Here is a 14,411-nt window from a genome sequence, read left to right on the forward strand (position 1 = left end):
GGTGAGAAGCCATGGATTTCTCTGGATAAATCATGCCCACTGTCACCAGAGTGACCCTTAAGTGTTGGACACATTTTCTTGGACTTCTCTTTTGAAAGGGATTTGGAAACGTGGTAGCCTGAAACCGAGGTGGGGTTAGTCCGCTGTATAAAAGACTAGTGGGGCAGCTTATGGCTCACCACCCATCCTGCCTCTCCGGCCCAAGTGCCTTCGCGGGCAGGGTGGCGACCGCTGGCCCTGCCTGGGGTGTGCGCGGGGGAGTACTACTTGGATTCCCCCTGCGCCTGGGCCATCGAGCTCCGGTAGTCAGCTCGGCCGTCGTGTCTCGGGTCGGGCGGGCACCTCGACAGCTCCCGGCACCCGCCCCCCACCGCGCGCTCACCGAGCTGCCCAAGACTAGTCCCTCCAACTTGTTCTCGACTGTTAACTAGTCGCGCTGGCGGAACGATGGGATGGGGTTGCCACAGCAACCAGACTGGACGTCACAATCCGGGCATGTGTGCCGCCCCCCCGCCGTGCCGCCGTGCCGCGGGCGCTGCCGCCGCCACCCTCGGCCGGCTGCGGGACTCACGCTGCGGGGTGCGGTGGGCGGAGCGGCCCGGGCTTGGCGGGTGCTGGCAGAGGCAGCCTAGAGCTTGCGGGGTCGACACGGGGGGTGGAGGTTTGGGGGGCTGGGGGGGCCGGCGGCCGCCATCTTCTTGCCGAGACCGCCTCGCCCGCCGTGCGGGTCCGTCCGGCAGCGCACGGGTTAAGGCTGGCACCGCGCCCGGCGGGAGGGGGGCGCCCACCTTCCTTCCCCCCCGCGCCGGGCATGCGGGGCCCGCTGGGCACCGAGGAGGAGCTGCCGCGGCTGTTCGCGGAGGAGATGGAGAACGAGGAGGAGATGTCAGGTGAGGGGGCGCGGGGACCTGCTGGCCCGGGACGCGGGAGGGGCGCGAGGCTGCGGGCTGCGCTCCCGCCCTGCTGGCGCCGCGCTAGCCAAGGGCGCGGGGCCGGGCGAGCTCCGGGGCGCGGCGCGCGGGGCGGGGTGCGCTGGGACCCCCGGGCAAAGCCGTGGCGGGGGGCCTGCGCGGGCTGCGGAGCGGGAGGGGGCGCGGCGAGCCGGGGTCAGCCGCGTGCCCTTGAAGGCGGCGGGAAGCGCGCGCCGCGGGCGGGGCGAGGACGGGCCGCGCGTGGGGAGCTGGCGATGCCCGAGCCCGGGCGCGCGGGCTCGGCTCCCGGCGCCTGACAGTCGCTTCCCAGCACTTTGCCCAGGCCGCCCTGGGTGCTTTGCGCCCTGGTGCCCGCCGGGTTCCCAGCCCACCCTGCTTCCCTGCTTGTGGGCCTGACGCCCCAGGGCCACCGCCCTTGCCCTTGCCAGCTGCCGCTCAGAATTCAGCCTCCTTCGTGTTTGTGCCTCAGGGGTTACCTTGCAGGATTTTTCAGTTAACTGCGCCCGTCCTGGCAGGGCCTCACCCTGCCAGCTGCCCTCCCTCCCTTCTGAGGGGTATCACTTCTTAGCTTCCCAAGTCCATGGCTCCTCCTGGACTTCTGAGGGACTTGTGAGAGGTCAGAAGGGCCTCCTTCTCCCAGGAATCTACATCCCTGCGGACGCGACTATTTCACTTACTCTCACCCAAGAGAGAGCAGCACCTCCCAGCCTCGCGGCTTCATCAGGGGCCACACCCCCTGCCCCCCAGGCTCCTCTTCTGCTGGCCAGCTTGTTTGTTTAGTGGATTTAACGCTGTCCCTGGGGCCTGCTGCTCAACCCCTCCCCTTTCATCCGGGCCGAGAGCCTTCCGCGGGGTGAGGTGTGCATGGGTATGGTTTCCAGTGGCTGACTGCACAATCCCAGGCTGAAGCAGCCAGACCCCCTCTCTCTGAGAGGAAGGCGGCGGGCGGGCAAGCACGTTGAGAAACCTGTGGCTGTTTTCTACTTAGGAGCCTGACTCTTCAAAGATCCCTGGTGGTGACTGGGGCGTGGCCTTTTGTGGCATTGACAGGGACGATGGGCAGCTGACTGTGGATCAACAGGCCCGTTTCTAGGTCTTCCGTTACACGGACAGTGTCGCCTCCTTCTTCCTGCCTGGCCTTGCTTGCATCGGGGGTTTAGGGCTTGGTGAGGTCTTGAGGTCTTGGATGGCCTCAGAAAGGTGCACACAAGGCTGTTGGGGTTGGATCTTGATTCAGTTCTTATTCCTAATCTGCCCTTCCCCTCCAGAGCAGGTAGGGGGTTGCCCCTCAGGAGCACTTCCAAGGCCATACAGAGGAGACACTCGCTTCTGTCTCTCTAGCTGGGAATTCTGGGCCCTGTCCATCAACCACTCTGACTGCTTTGCCTCCGGATCCTCCAGGATCCTAGCATCTTTCCAGGTCTCTGGTCTAAGTTTCTGTCCCCCCCCCCATCCCCCACTCATAGGCTCCCTCCAGAACCTTCTAGCCAGTGGTCAATGACCTTCCTTTCTTGGTCCCAGACCCTTGGTCCATCTTGTCTTCCCATTGCTGCTTCTCCCCACACAGCCTCACTGGCCTCCAACTCCTGATAGTATTGCTATGGAACCCAGCAGGTGCCATCTTGTCCTGGGGCCCTGGCTTGGACCTTTACCCGACTCCTGTCCTTGGCTTACAAGTTTGGTCTGTCCATGTAGATTTCAGCTGCATTGCATTATGGGACACCCGCTTTCCTCCTCACCACAGACTCTCTGGCCCATTGGAGGGGTTATTTGCTCCGGACCCTGGGTCAGAACCCCCAAGTGGAGTCCCTAACTGTGATCCGGACTGAGGGTACCCGAGGGATGGTGTCTAATCGTGAGAAGGAATCTCTAGGACACATCTGGTTCCTTGAATGTGGGAACCTCCTAGCCCAGTCAACTCTGTCAGCAATGTTGGCTGCCTGGCCCACTAGCTGCCTCTCAGGGCCCTCTTCAGTGTGGGGAGGAGCTCCAGGAAAGTGACCTCTTAGCCCACTGGGGCCAGATGGGAGGAGCCAGTGTCTTACACTAAGGCCCAAGTGTCAGCAGTTGGACTTGGGTTTGTGGGAGTCTGTGCTGTGTTTCCTACACGGGGGTTTGCTTTGGCCAGCTCTCTCCAGTTCTGTGGTGGGTGGGTGGGGTTGCTGTGAGGAACAGAGTCAGGGAGGCTCAGAGGTGTGCAGCTGCCAGATTCCCAGAGGAGTGTGCTGTTCAGAGGGAGGACATAGACGTGGATGGATGGAGGAAGCCTTAAGTCCCAGCAATGTTCTGATTAGTCCTGTGGTGTCGGGACAAGCCCCTCAGCCCCTCTGCCTCAGTGTCCCCCACTTGTAGAATGAGTCCAGCACCAGCTACCTCATAGAAGGTTATTATGAGGTCTTGTAAGATAGTATACATAGAACATTCAGGTCACAGTGCCCTGCACGTCACACGCAGACACACAGCCGACCATGACAGGTGCAATGAGCGCCATCCAAATGGGGTCGCTGACCTGCCGTCCTAAGGACATGCTTCTGAGACTTTCACTCTTATCCAGTAAGTGCCGGTCAGGGAACCTGGGTTGGATGAGGGCTGGGAGTGAGAACCCTGAGGAGGGGCTGAAGGCAGAGAGGAAAGGGCCCCTCCATGCTTTTCCTCAGAGATGGGATCTGTGAAATAGAGGTCTTCATGGTTGGTTGCTCTAGTTCTTTCTCAGTTACTTTCAAGCTGAGGAGCTCAGCCTGTCTTCTTGCTGGTCCCAGGGAGACTTGCCTGGTCCTGGTCTCCAACCTACAGAGCTCCCTGTGGGAGGGTCTCAGGGTCCTTAGGGTCAGAGGTGAGGAGAGAGTGGCTGCCATGCCTGGAAAGGGCCTGTGCTTCTAGGCTGGCCCTTCATTTGGAGTAGGGATGTTCCAGGGAGCTTGACTGTGTCAACACCTGCCCAAGCATCTGCTTAACAACCCACAGTACAAACCACTTATCCATCCATCCATCCATCCATCCATCTGCCCATCCATCCACCCATTTATCTATCTGCCCATCCACCTACTATCCACTCACCCACTCACCCACCCATCCATCCATCCAACCATCTGTCCATCCATCCATCCATCCATCCATCCATCCATCCATCCATCCATCTATTCACTCACCCACTCACCCATCCATCCATCCAACCATCTGTCCATCCATCCAACCATCCATCCATCCATCCATCCATCCATCCATCCATCTATCTATCCATCCATCCATCTATCCATCCATCCATTCATCCATCCATCCATCCATCCATCCACCTACCCATCCATCCACCCATCCATCCACTCACCCACTCACCCATCTGTCCATCCAACCATCCATCCATCCATCTATCCATCCATCCATCTATCCACTCACCCACTCACCCATCCATCCATCCAACCATCTGTCCATCCATCCAACCATCCATCCATCCATCCATCCATCCACCTACCCATCCATCCACCCATCCATCCACTCACCCACTCACCCATCTGTCCATCCATCCATCCATCCATCCATCCATCCATCCATCCATCCATCCATCCATTTCCTGTCTGCCAGCTAGTATTCAGCATTCATCTGTCTGTCCATCCATCCTACCATCATCCTATCCACTCACAAGCTCTCCATCCACACACCCACCGTTCCTGCATCCATGCATCCATCCACCATCCATTTGTCCACTACACCCATCCATCCATTATTCATCCACCTGTTTCTGTTCACCTACCCATTCCCGTTCAATTTTCCACCATCTACCCACCCACCTACTCAACCCAGATTTCTTGAATACTTTTGAGCCAGGTACTGAGCAGTGTTTCTGGGGGCTCTTTCTCTTTTTCTCTTTTTCTCTCTTTTTGGCAAGGTCTCATTATTTAGCCCTGTTCTAGCACTCATTATGTAGACCAGGCTAGGCTCAACTTCACGAAGATCCTCCTGCCTCTGCCTCCTGAGTGCTGGGATTAAAGTCATGTGCTGCCACACCAGGCTTCTGGGGAAGGGTCTTGCAGAGGAACCCGTGAGACCTTTCATCTCTGTAACTCTGGCTTCATCTGCCTCTCCCTGCCTCTTTTAACAGAGCAGCATCAGTCTTTATCTGGTCTCTCTCGCATCTCTGCCTCTCTCGTCCCTGTGTCTTCCCGTGACGTGCCTCCAGTGTTGATCTCCTTGCCTGCCTCTTCCCACCATGCCCTGCACCTGACTGGGGGCTTCTGCCCGCTTCCCTGGACCGTCTTCACTCAGCCATCTCCCAGTCACTTAGGATAAAAGCTTCTCCTGCTTCTCTCCTCCCTCATTCTCAGGACAGCCGCTTTCTTTTATGAGATGCCAATGAGGTGATGTCTGGGTTTTGTTAAATGTCATAAATAAATTATTAATCGCCTCTTGTGTGGTTGCACTGCTCTGGGTCTGCTGAGGGCCTGTGCCACAGCGGGGAGGTCCAGAGAGTAATGAGATCTTTAGTCTAGGCTTCTCAGCGTCCAGAAGTCCTATCCCAGAGTTCTTCCAGCCTGTGACCCCGCCTAGATTCTTTCTATCACTGAACTGCATCCAGCCTTGGGGGGCCTCATGTTCACAGTTCTGCCCAGGAAGAAGGCTACAGTATGAAGCCCATTTCAAAGATGATCAGTGGGCAGGCCTTTAGGGTGCTGGGTCAGGAAGGGGATTGGGGGTCAAAAGCCCTTGTGCTTCTCTGACCTTCTCCCTTCCTGACCACTAGGTGGCCCTGTTCCCTGCTTGGAGATGGGTTGTAGGGTCTGAAACTAGAAGGAGCCCTGGGTTCTGGGAAGGATGGGGAACTGAGCTGGGTCTCCATCAATGGCTGGTTTGCTCACCTCAGACACAAGTGTCCTAGCTCCTTCCGCCGAACCCCTAGTCCTCCCATTCCCAGAACCAGACGACATAACTTCTATGATAGTCCTGTTGGAAAAGCTTCCTGAAGGCTTGTTCTTCCTCACAGGAGGTGGGGCCCGGAGCCAGGACTTCACCCTGGGTGTAGATTTCTAGATCTGTCCTGACTTGGCCCCCTCCCCCACGCTCATCTCTCAGGCTGTGGGAACTCTCAGATCCAGAGCTGACTTTAGCCACTTCAGCGGTCCTAGGGTGCAGCCCTGAGCTTGACACACAAGGCACAGTGCTGAAATACTGAGTTCTGGGCAGTCCAAGGCCTGGAGGGTGGAGCAAGGGGGGAGGCCTCACATACTGGTATGTGCCTTTGGCCCAGGTTGCCACGACTGTGTCCCCTCGGATATCGGTGGAACCGAGATACGGGCGGATGAGGAGGTCCATAGAGTCTTATATTTGTAAATGGGGGCACTGATCAGAAACAAGGTTTTGCTACACAGCCTGGTTGTTTTCAGACTTTGATATTACCCCCAGACTGTGGAGTGCTGGGAGCAGCGACCTGTGCCATCACAGCTGGCTCAGTGCCACTGCTATAATTTACTAGCTGGGAAGGGTCACCCAGCTCATCCAGTGGCGGCTGGATGATCCAGACCTGCGCTGGGGGCTGTGCAGCCAGCTGACAAGGGGCAGAGAGCAGAACACACTTTACCTGACAGATTCTGTCACCGACCCTCGCGCGGTCTCCCATCTTCGAGCTGTGTCCCATCCCTAGTCTAGGGAGTAGCCTCCCTTGCTCCTCAAGCCTGTTCTGACTGGGGCCGCTTAAGGAGTTACCAAGCTAATGGCGCTAATTATAGCTGCCTGGGATCGATGGAACCTCCAGCCCTGGGGCGGGGTGGGGCGGGGCTGGTGTTGGAGGATACCACCAGGCAGGCCAGAAGGGCAGTGGGGCAAGTCTCCAGTGACTGACCGATGGCAGGACAAACCCCCTCACTCCAGGGTAGTGGAGTTGCATCTCCCCCGCTGGCCACAGACCCTTTGTTTTAAAGCTAGTCCTCTGACCTGAGCCTTGCGATGGGGCTGTGAGGAAGAGGAACAGGGTCTGAGACGTGGATGTGGCAGCCCATGGGGTTGCTTGAGGGTGAGCTTGATTTTAGAAGGCTCAGGACCTGTTGCCGAGGAGGGGGATGGCCCACGTGGGAGGAAGGAGCTGGAGCGTCAGTGCAGACTGGGTGTGTGGGTGATGGGTGGAGCCCGTCACAGGCCAAGCTTCAGGTGTCTGTCCTCAGGGCTACCAGAAGCTATGTGAGGACAGGAAATGCTTGTTAGCGACAGGCATGGTCAGACCTGGGTCCCCACTAGCTTGGGGGTTCCTTCCTGCCATCTTCGGTATCTACAAGTGGACCCCAGGCTTCCTTCCAGAACATTCCTAGCTACCCCTGCACCCTCCCCCCGCCCCGTCTCTTCTGCTGGTCAGTTGGAGGACATGTGCTGGGCTGGCTTCCTATGCCTGGGGATTCCCCTGCTGGGTGGAGACAGAGGACTGCCCAGAGCAGGCAGGAGGGAGAAGGGCCCCCTTGGGATTGCATCAGCCTGGAGCCGGTTACATAACCGGTGTGGATGGCTCCCAGGGGCTGGGAGCTTCTGGCTGGCTGGGTGTCTGTGGTGTTGGGAGAGTACACAGGTGTGGATGGGTATTCCACTGGTCACCGTAGCCTGGCCTGCTTCCATCCTCAGAGCAGCTGCCCAGACTCCTCCACACCTGGATGACACCAGACACTGAGGGCCTCTGCCACAGTAGAGCTCAGAGGAGCCGTGGGTTACTTCCAATATCATCTGGCCTCAGCTTGGCTCCGTGGCCTGTGGTAGCCTAAGTCAGGAATTGCCACTCTCTTGTGCTCTGGGGTCCTGCCAAGACCACAACAGCTGTACCCGCTACATGGGCCCTGTGTTCTCTGTAGCTGGGTACTGTGGTACTCCGTACTGTGTTACTTCTCTGTAGCTGGGTACTGTGGTACTCAGTACTGTATTACTTCTCTGTAGCTGGGTACTGCGGTACTCAGTACTGTGGTACTCAGTTGTGATACTTCTCTGTAGCTGGGTATTGTAGTACTCAGTACTGTGGTACTCAGTTGTGATACTTCTTTGTAGCTGGGTTCTGTAGTACTCAGTACTGTGATACTCAGTTGTGATACTTCTCTGTAGCTGAGCACAGTAGTACTAAGTACTGTGGTACTCAGTTGTGATACTTCTCTGTAGCTGAGCACAGTAGTACTAAGTACTGTGGTACTCAGTTGTGATACTTCTCTGTAGCTGGGTACTGTAGTACTAAGTACTGTGGTACTCAGTTGTGATACTTCTCTGTAGCTCTGTACTTCGGTAGTCCTCCAGGGATGACCTGCATTTGGACTGTACTCAGGCTGCCTCCCTGCAGCGGCTTCCGGTCCTCCCTGGAACCTGCCTTCTCCTCTCTGTATTGGCTGGCTGCTCTTCTGGATTCCATCCGTGCAGTAGGGAGGGGCTGGACCTTGGCTGCACACTATCCCTGGCCTGGAGATGCTGGGGAGCTGTGCGGCAGGCAGGGCTGCCTGTTCCTTGGATGGGGGTCCTGGTGCCAAGGGGTCCTTCGCCCCCGTGGGAGAATCTAGATGTGCAGATTGACTATGTAGGGTTCAGAAAGGGGATGGTAGCTACTCGAGCCACGCAGTGCCCTCTGAGGGTGGGCTATGTGTGACTGGTTAGCCACCCGGTATGCGGAGCCACCAAAACCAGTGGGATTCGAGGCTGGCAGGTAGACTGGTGTGGGACCGGAGAGATGGGTGGTGCCTCTCTATGCACGCATGCGAAGCACAAGGTCTTCTTTACTATCTGGCCACTCCTAGATGCTCACTGTGCACAGAACAGGAGGTTGGGGCTGGAGGAGTCCTTGGGCCTTTGAAGCTACTTCATTCTGGAACCCCCCTCCTCCCTCCCCCTCCCCCCATGACTGCCTGTCTCCTTTGCCCCTCTGGGTGGGGCTGGCTCTCTCTCTCTCTCTCTCTCTCTCTCTCTCTCTCTCTCTCTCTCTCTCTCTGCTTTGGTTCTTGCCCCTGTGACCGGTGACCTGCAGATGACGCTCACTATCTTACCTCTGAGGTCACGTGAGTCGGATGCATGGGAATACTGTTTCAACTTGGATTTCCTCAGTGGGTAAGGGTCAGGCTTCAGATAACCATGTGTCCCCCCCCCCCCCCAGTACAGCAGAAGTCCCTTTCTCCTCTTGGGGTGGCATGGAACTAATTAAGCACCTTTTAAATGACCCTAGGCCCTAAGTCCACCTTACCTCTTCTTGGAATTTAGTTAAAAAAAAAAAATGTGTGCGTGGTGTGTGCACCTGAGTGTGGGGGTGCATACAGCTATGGGGTCAGAGGAAGACACAATACCTTCTGTGTCACTCTCTGCCTTGTTACCTTTAGACAGGATATCTTCCTGGACCATAAATCCCCAGTTTGGCTAGGCTGGGTGGCCAGCAAGCTCTCCACCGCCAGGGTTACAGACACGCTCAGCCATGTCTGGCTTTGGCCTTTAATTCTTAGTCAGTGAGAGGCTTTGGGATTCACAGGCAACTTCAGGAAAACCCACATGTTCAATGGGCTCAGCCCTGTGTGTCTAAGTTGGGCGTGTGTATTGATTTCCTGCACAGAGCTGGGTAGGGAAGCAGTGTGGTCTTGAATACCTCAGTAAGGAGAATCCTGTTGCCAGGCGGTGGTGGCTCATGCCTTTAGTCTCAGCACTCAGGAGGGAGAAGCAGGCAGATCTCTGTGAGTCTCAGGCTAGCCTGGTCTACAGAGCAAGTTCCAGGACAGCCAGGGCTATACAGAGAAACCGTCTTGAAAAACCAAAAATAAAGAAAGAAAGAAAGAAAAAAGAAAAAAGAAAAAACAACAACCAAACAGTTATCTCATCAAGCCCATGACTGATTACTGTGCCAATTCCATTAAGTGTTTGGCTGATGGGACCTGTGTCATTATCTTATTGTCTTATTCTCGAGTCACATCTGAGCTGTATTTGAACCTCTCGGGGCCAGGACAGGCTCTATTCAGCTTGGTCTCTTTGTTGGGCCCCAGCCCTCCTTGGCCAGCTTGCTGATGTTCCACGAGGCCACTTCTCCCTCAGGTCAGTAAGGACACCAGAGTACTGAGTTCAGGACTAGGTGGTTATTTGACCTTTTGGTGACCTGTGCCGTCTACCGGAGCTGACATGACTGTTGTCACTTGGCTTAGGACTGTGGTCCCATGGCTGCGATGGGGTCATGTGGTGGTGTAGGGGTCTTGTGCCCCGCCTTTGGCTCTGTGTCCTGTTTTCTGGCTGAGAGTAACTGAAGGTCACCCCTCTCCCTTCCAACTCCTGCAGAAGAAGAAGACGGTGGCCTGGAAGGCTTTGAAGACTTCTTCCCTGCAGAGCCCGTGAGCCTTCCCAAGAAGAAGCCGAAGAAGCTGAAAGAGAGCAAGTCCTCCAAAGGGAAAAGGAAGAAGAAAGAGGTGAGGCACACTGGGGGTGTGGCGTGGCGTCGGGAGGGCGTGGCGTGGCAGCATGGGACCCTGCATTGCATAGAATGGAGATGTCATGAAGAAATGCCCCTGGGATGGAAATAGCATGTTCTGTTCCTTAAGAAAGTTGGAGGGTCAGCTGTCCTGTCCCGAGCTGGGACACTGGGACACTACCCCTGTTTGTCAGCATCACCTCGCAGCCTGCCCTCTCCTAGGCCGCTCTGCAGGAGCCTCTGGCTCCTTAGTCCCACGAAAGCAGAGAGAGTCAGAGAAACCAGCACCGGGAGGGTCTAGTGAGAGGATCAGCCGTGTGTAAGGGTCGTGCCCAGCGACCTAAATGCTCCTGCTTTTTTGCTTCCTGGTTCTGGTGGCTCTGATAGGAGCAGTTGGGACTCAAAGCTGAAGAGGCAGGGTGGTGTGCTTACTGACGTGATGCTTCCGCGTGCCTTGTGCTGTGCTGATGTGTTTCATCTCTGGGAGCGCCCTTGGACACGGGTGGTGTGGGGGACCGAGGTAGGCATGGAGCCTAAAGTCACAGTTCTTAACCCCTGCATCTCTGGGCAGCCCCACTAGGAGGGTGGGTTATGTCCTTGGTCCACCGAAGACAGCGATGGCCTCGTGCTCCTCCCTCAGTAAACCTGAGTCACTTCGAGGCTTTGAGCTGGTTTTCCTGGGGCCTCAGAATGCAGGCTGAGTCCCCCATGCCACTGCCCACCTGGGTCTTGACTCTGTCCTCTTCCTTTATTGGGAACGGGTCAGACTTGGCCCCGGCAAGTGAGGGATGACTGTGGAGAGGATCGGGGACATCTGAGGGACACGAAGCCTGTGTTTTCTCTTCTGTTACAGTGTCTTGTCTAGGGCTGTAAGGAAAGCCTACCCCGAGGGTTCCCCTTAGCGATGCAATAGCAACCCCCTGGGCCAGTTAGTTATTCAGTGTCCCTTCTAGCCCACCCCTACTCTGTCCTTGCTTTGCATCTTGGTGTGTGTGTGTGTGTGTGTGTGTGTGTGTGTGTGTGTGCTACTCTTTGTTCTCCTGGAGTCTCTTTGACCCCTCAGCTTTGACCTCTACATGTGGCTGAAGACTCTCTCTGTAGTCCGGTATGATCCTAATCTCCTCCCACACCTTAGCACAAGGCAAGTCTGTAGTTGTCTCCAGCATGAAGGAAGGAAGCAGCTTGTTTGACTTCTCTATACTCTAAGGCTTCCTCCAAGGTGTCACGAAGCTCTCTGTCCCCATTATCCAGATGAGGAAGTGGAGGTAGGGTGTAGGAGCAGGTCTTGTGCTTGGAGAGCTCCCCATTGAAGGAGGTGCTAGGAACCAGCTCCTTTGACATGCCCTGGCCCCCCAATCTTTCCTACAGTCCTGCCTCCTCCCGATAATGCCCCTCGGGCCTGTAGATCTGTCCCGTGTCTGGACGGTGGATAGGTCCGGGATAAGCCCTGGGATTCGGGTGCCCGGACTTTTCTGGTTGAAGCTGTGAAGTTCCACTCTGGTGCCATTGTTCCCTGCCCCAGGCTTTGGGGTCCTCTGCCAGAGGACGGGGCAGGGGGGGGCTCCCCCCGGCTTGCTGTCAAATGTCAGGCCATAGGCTGGGACCATGTCAGCTGTAAACAGAGCTTCCCAGGGTTCTAAACAAGGCTGTCTTCCCCCCCCCCCTCCTTCCCTGGCTGGGTCGGCATGGCATGGGGTTGCCATGGCTCTGGTAGAAAGGAGTTTGGAGATGGGGAGGGGCTGTAGGGCTGGGGTGGCCTCCAAGGCCAAGGAAGGTAAGACTTAGGAAATCTTTGCCCAGTGACTTGGGTCTCTAGGACATTTTCTGAGGATGTGGTTGTTTTTTTCTTTTCTTTTTTTTTTTTTTCTGTACGGTCTTCCTCTGGTTCGGTCTTTAGTCACATACACTGGCTCTTCCTCCAGCCTGTGCTTCATTCCTCTGCGGTATTCATCTCTCTCAGTCTCTCTCCACTTCGTTTTCCCACTCCCCTCCCATCCCTTCCGTCTTTCATTCTCTCCCCTGCCCCGGTGGTCGTCGTGGTGGCTCCTTAAGATGTAGCACCGCCTCTTTAAAAGAGCGGGGCATGGAGGGAGACAAGGTTGCACTCTATGGAGGTGGCCCTCCTGCCAGGGGTGCTTTCCTCTCCTTTTCCACCCCATCCCATCCAGCAGCTTGGCTCTCTCTCACCAGCTGCAGGATCTGGGGGTGGGGGTGGCGGTCCGTAGCATGCTATTTACAAAGAGGAAGAGCCGTCTGCCCGCCCACGCACCCACCCGGCAGCCCTGGATCACGGGTGTGGGAATCTCCTTCCTCCCCCCCACCCCCGACCCCACCGCTGCATCCCCCACCAGGTGACTCGTGCCAGGCGCCGAGGAGCCTGAGCAGGTGGGCTCTAAGGCAGTGGTTTGGGCAGGGTGTGTGTGTGTGTGTGTGTGTGTGAGGGGGGCGGGGAGGGGATGCGCACAAGCAAGCCGCAAGCTCTGGTTTCTGATTTACATAAAATAACCGGGCTGCAGCCGGAACCTGAGCATATGTAGATGAAGCTCCCTGTCAGACCCGGAGCGCAGGAGGGAGAACTGATTTCAACCTGTACTGCAGCGGTTGCTATGGCAACCAATTATTCAGTGCTAAATTATAACTGTTTATAACACTGGTGAATGGGGGGCTCAGATTTCATTCTTTTTTTTTTTTCTTTCTCCCTCTCAGTCTTGGAGGACCCCAAGTCGAGAATGACCGACTCTCTGAGTTCTTCCTTTGAGTCTAAATCCTGTGTTTTGTTTTGTTTTTTCCTTTTTCAGGAGATGAGATGTGGGCTGGGCATAGAAAGAGGGGAGGAGGGAGCGAGATAGGAGGCCTGGATTCAGAAATTGTGGATCAGGGAGGGAGAAGGGGTTGTGTTGGACTCACTGTTTGGGGTCTCCACCAGTCACGGCTGTGCTGTCAACAGGAAAAGGGGATGCTCCCACCTGGGTGTGGCATCTGAAGTGCTTTGCATGTGTCCCCTGAGGTCCCACAGCCACAAGTGCTCTGTTACACAGTCATACCAGGGTTGGTCCTTCTCACCCATGAAGGACAGCTGGACCTTGGCACCGTCCTGAGGTCTGGTTGCTCTGGTTGCTCTCAGACCCCAGGACGACTGAGATTGGCTGGGGAGCCCTGTGAGAGGTTTACCGGTCTGTGTCTCCTTTCTGAATGGGGTGTGGCCCACCTCCTCATCCCCAATAAGTCTCTTCTTTAAAACAGGGTCTCAGGTCGGGCGTGGTGGCACACGCCTTTAATCCCAGCACTCGGGAGGCAGAGGCAGGCGAATTTCTGAGTTCGAGGCCAGCCTGGTCTACAAAGTGAGTTCCAGGACAGCCAGGGCTATACAGAGAAACCCTGTCTCAATAAACAAAAAAACAACCAAACAAACAAAAAGCAGGGTCTCACTAGGTGGCCTGGGATTTGTCATATAGACCAGCTGACCTCAGACTCAGAGGCCCGGCTACCTTTGCTGTGGCCCCTCTCCCTCTGGTTCTTGGTCAGTTTTCCCTTCTTCTCTTCTGTATGACATTGCTCTGTGGATGCTTTTCGAATCCACTTGGAGGAATCGCTGTCTTCTCCCTGAGGCAGGATGTTTTTATGATGTGCGGCAGGCAGAGGAGGAGGCCCGGAGGAGGAAGTGGGGGAACAGCTGGTTCAGGTTCTGCAGGGACTCAGACTCCTCCTGTACGCCACTGTGGGGTGCAGGCATGGCTGTGGGGGTGACAGAGGCTATGCTGGCTTTGTTGGGAAGAGGCAGGGCAGGGGCTTGGAGCTGCAGGTTAGGGTCTTCTCTCCCTGTGGGTATACATCCTGCCTATGCTTTGGTGGACGGATGGAGAAAAGGGACCCCTAGCCCGAGATTCATGCTGCCTGCCGGGTTCCAGCTCGGCCCACTGCCCTCTTACCCAGCCCTGGAGTGTGCCTTGACCCAGTCCAGGCTCTCAGCTTCAGCAAACCCGCCCCTTATCCATGCAGTGCACAGGCTGCTGCTGCTTCTGCCAGCCACTTCAGTCCGCTGGAGGCGCCTTCCCACCTCCCTCGTGCTCTCTTCTCCTCCTGGCTCTAAGCTGTGC

The 14,411-nt window shown here is 56.4% G+C and overlaps 1 protein-coding gene across 5 annotated transcripts in view; it reads left to right on the top strand.

The window, feature by feature from the left end:
- The first annotated feature begins 518 nt into the window (after window positions 1–518).
- The window catches only part of Chd5 (chromodomain helicase DNA binding protein 5), a 51,320-nt gene continuing 37,427 nt past the window's right edge, over window positions 519–14,411 (top strand). For 4 of the 5 annotated variants that reach the window (XM_029539846.1, XM_029539847.1, XM_029539849.1 and 1 more), the window contains exons 1-2: window positions 694–890; window positions 10,185–10,312. In XM_029539846.1, the coding sequence (XP_029395706.1) occupies window positions 812–890; window positions 10,185–10,312 (207 nt within the window). In that variant the 5' untranslated portion in view covers window positions 694–811. Of the gene's footprint in view, window positions 891–10,184; window positions 10,313–14,411 lie in introns of all 5 variants that reach the window. The other variant, XM_021200001.1, reaches the window with a different exon arrangement.

This window comes from Mus pahari, chromosome 6 (assembly GCF_900095145.1).
Source record: "Mus pahari chromosome 6, PAHARI_EIJ_v1.1, whole genome shotgun sequence".
Taxonomy (NCBI): Eukaryota; Metazoa; Chordata; class Mammalia; order Rodentia; family Muridae; genus Mus; species Mus pahari.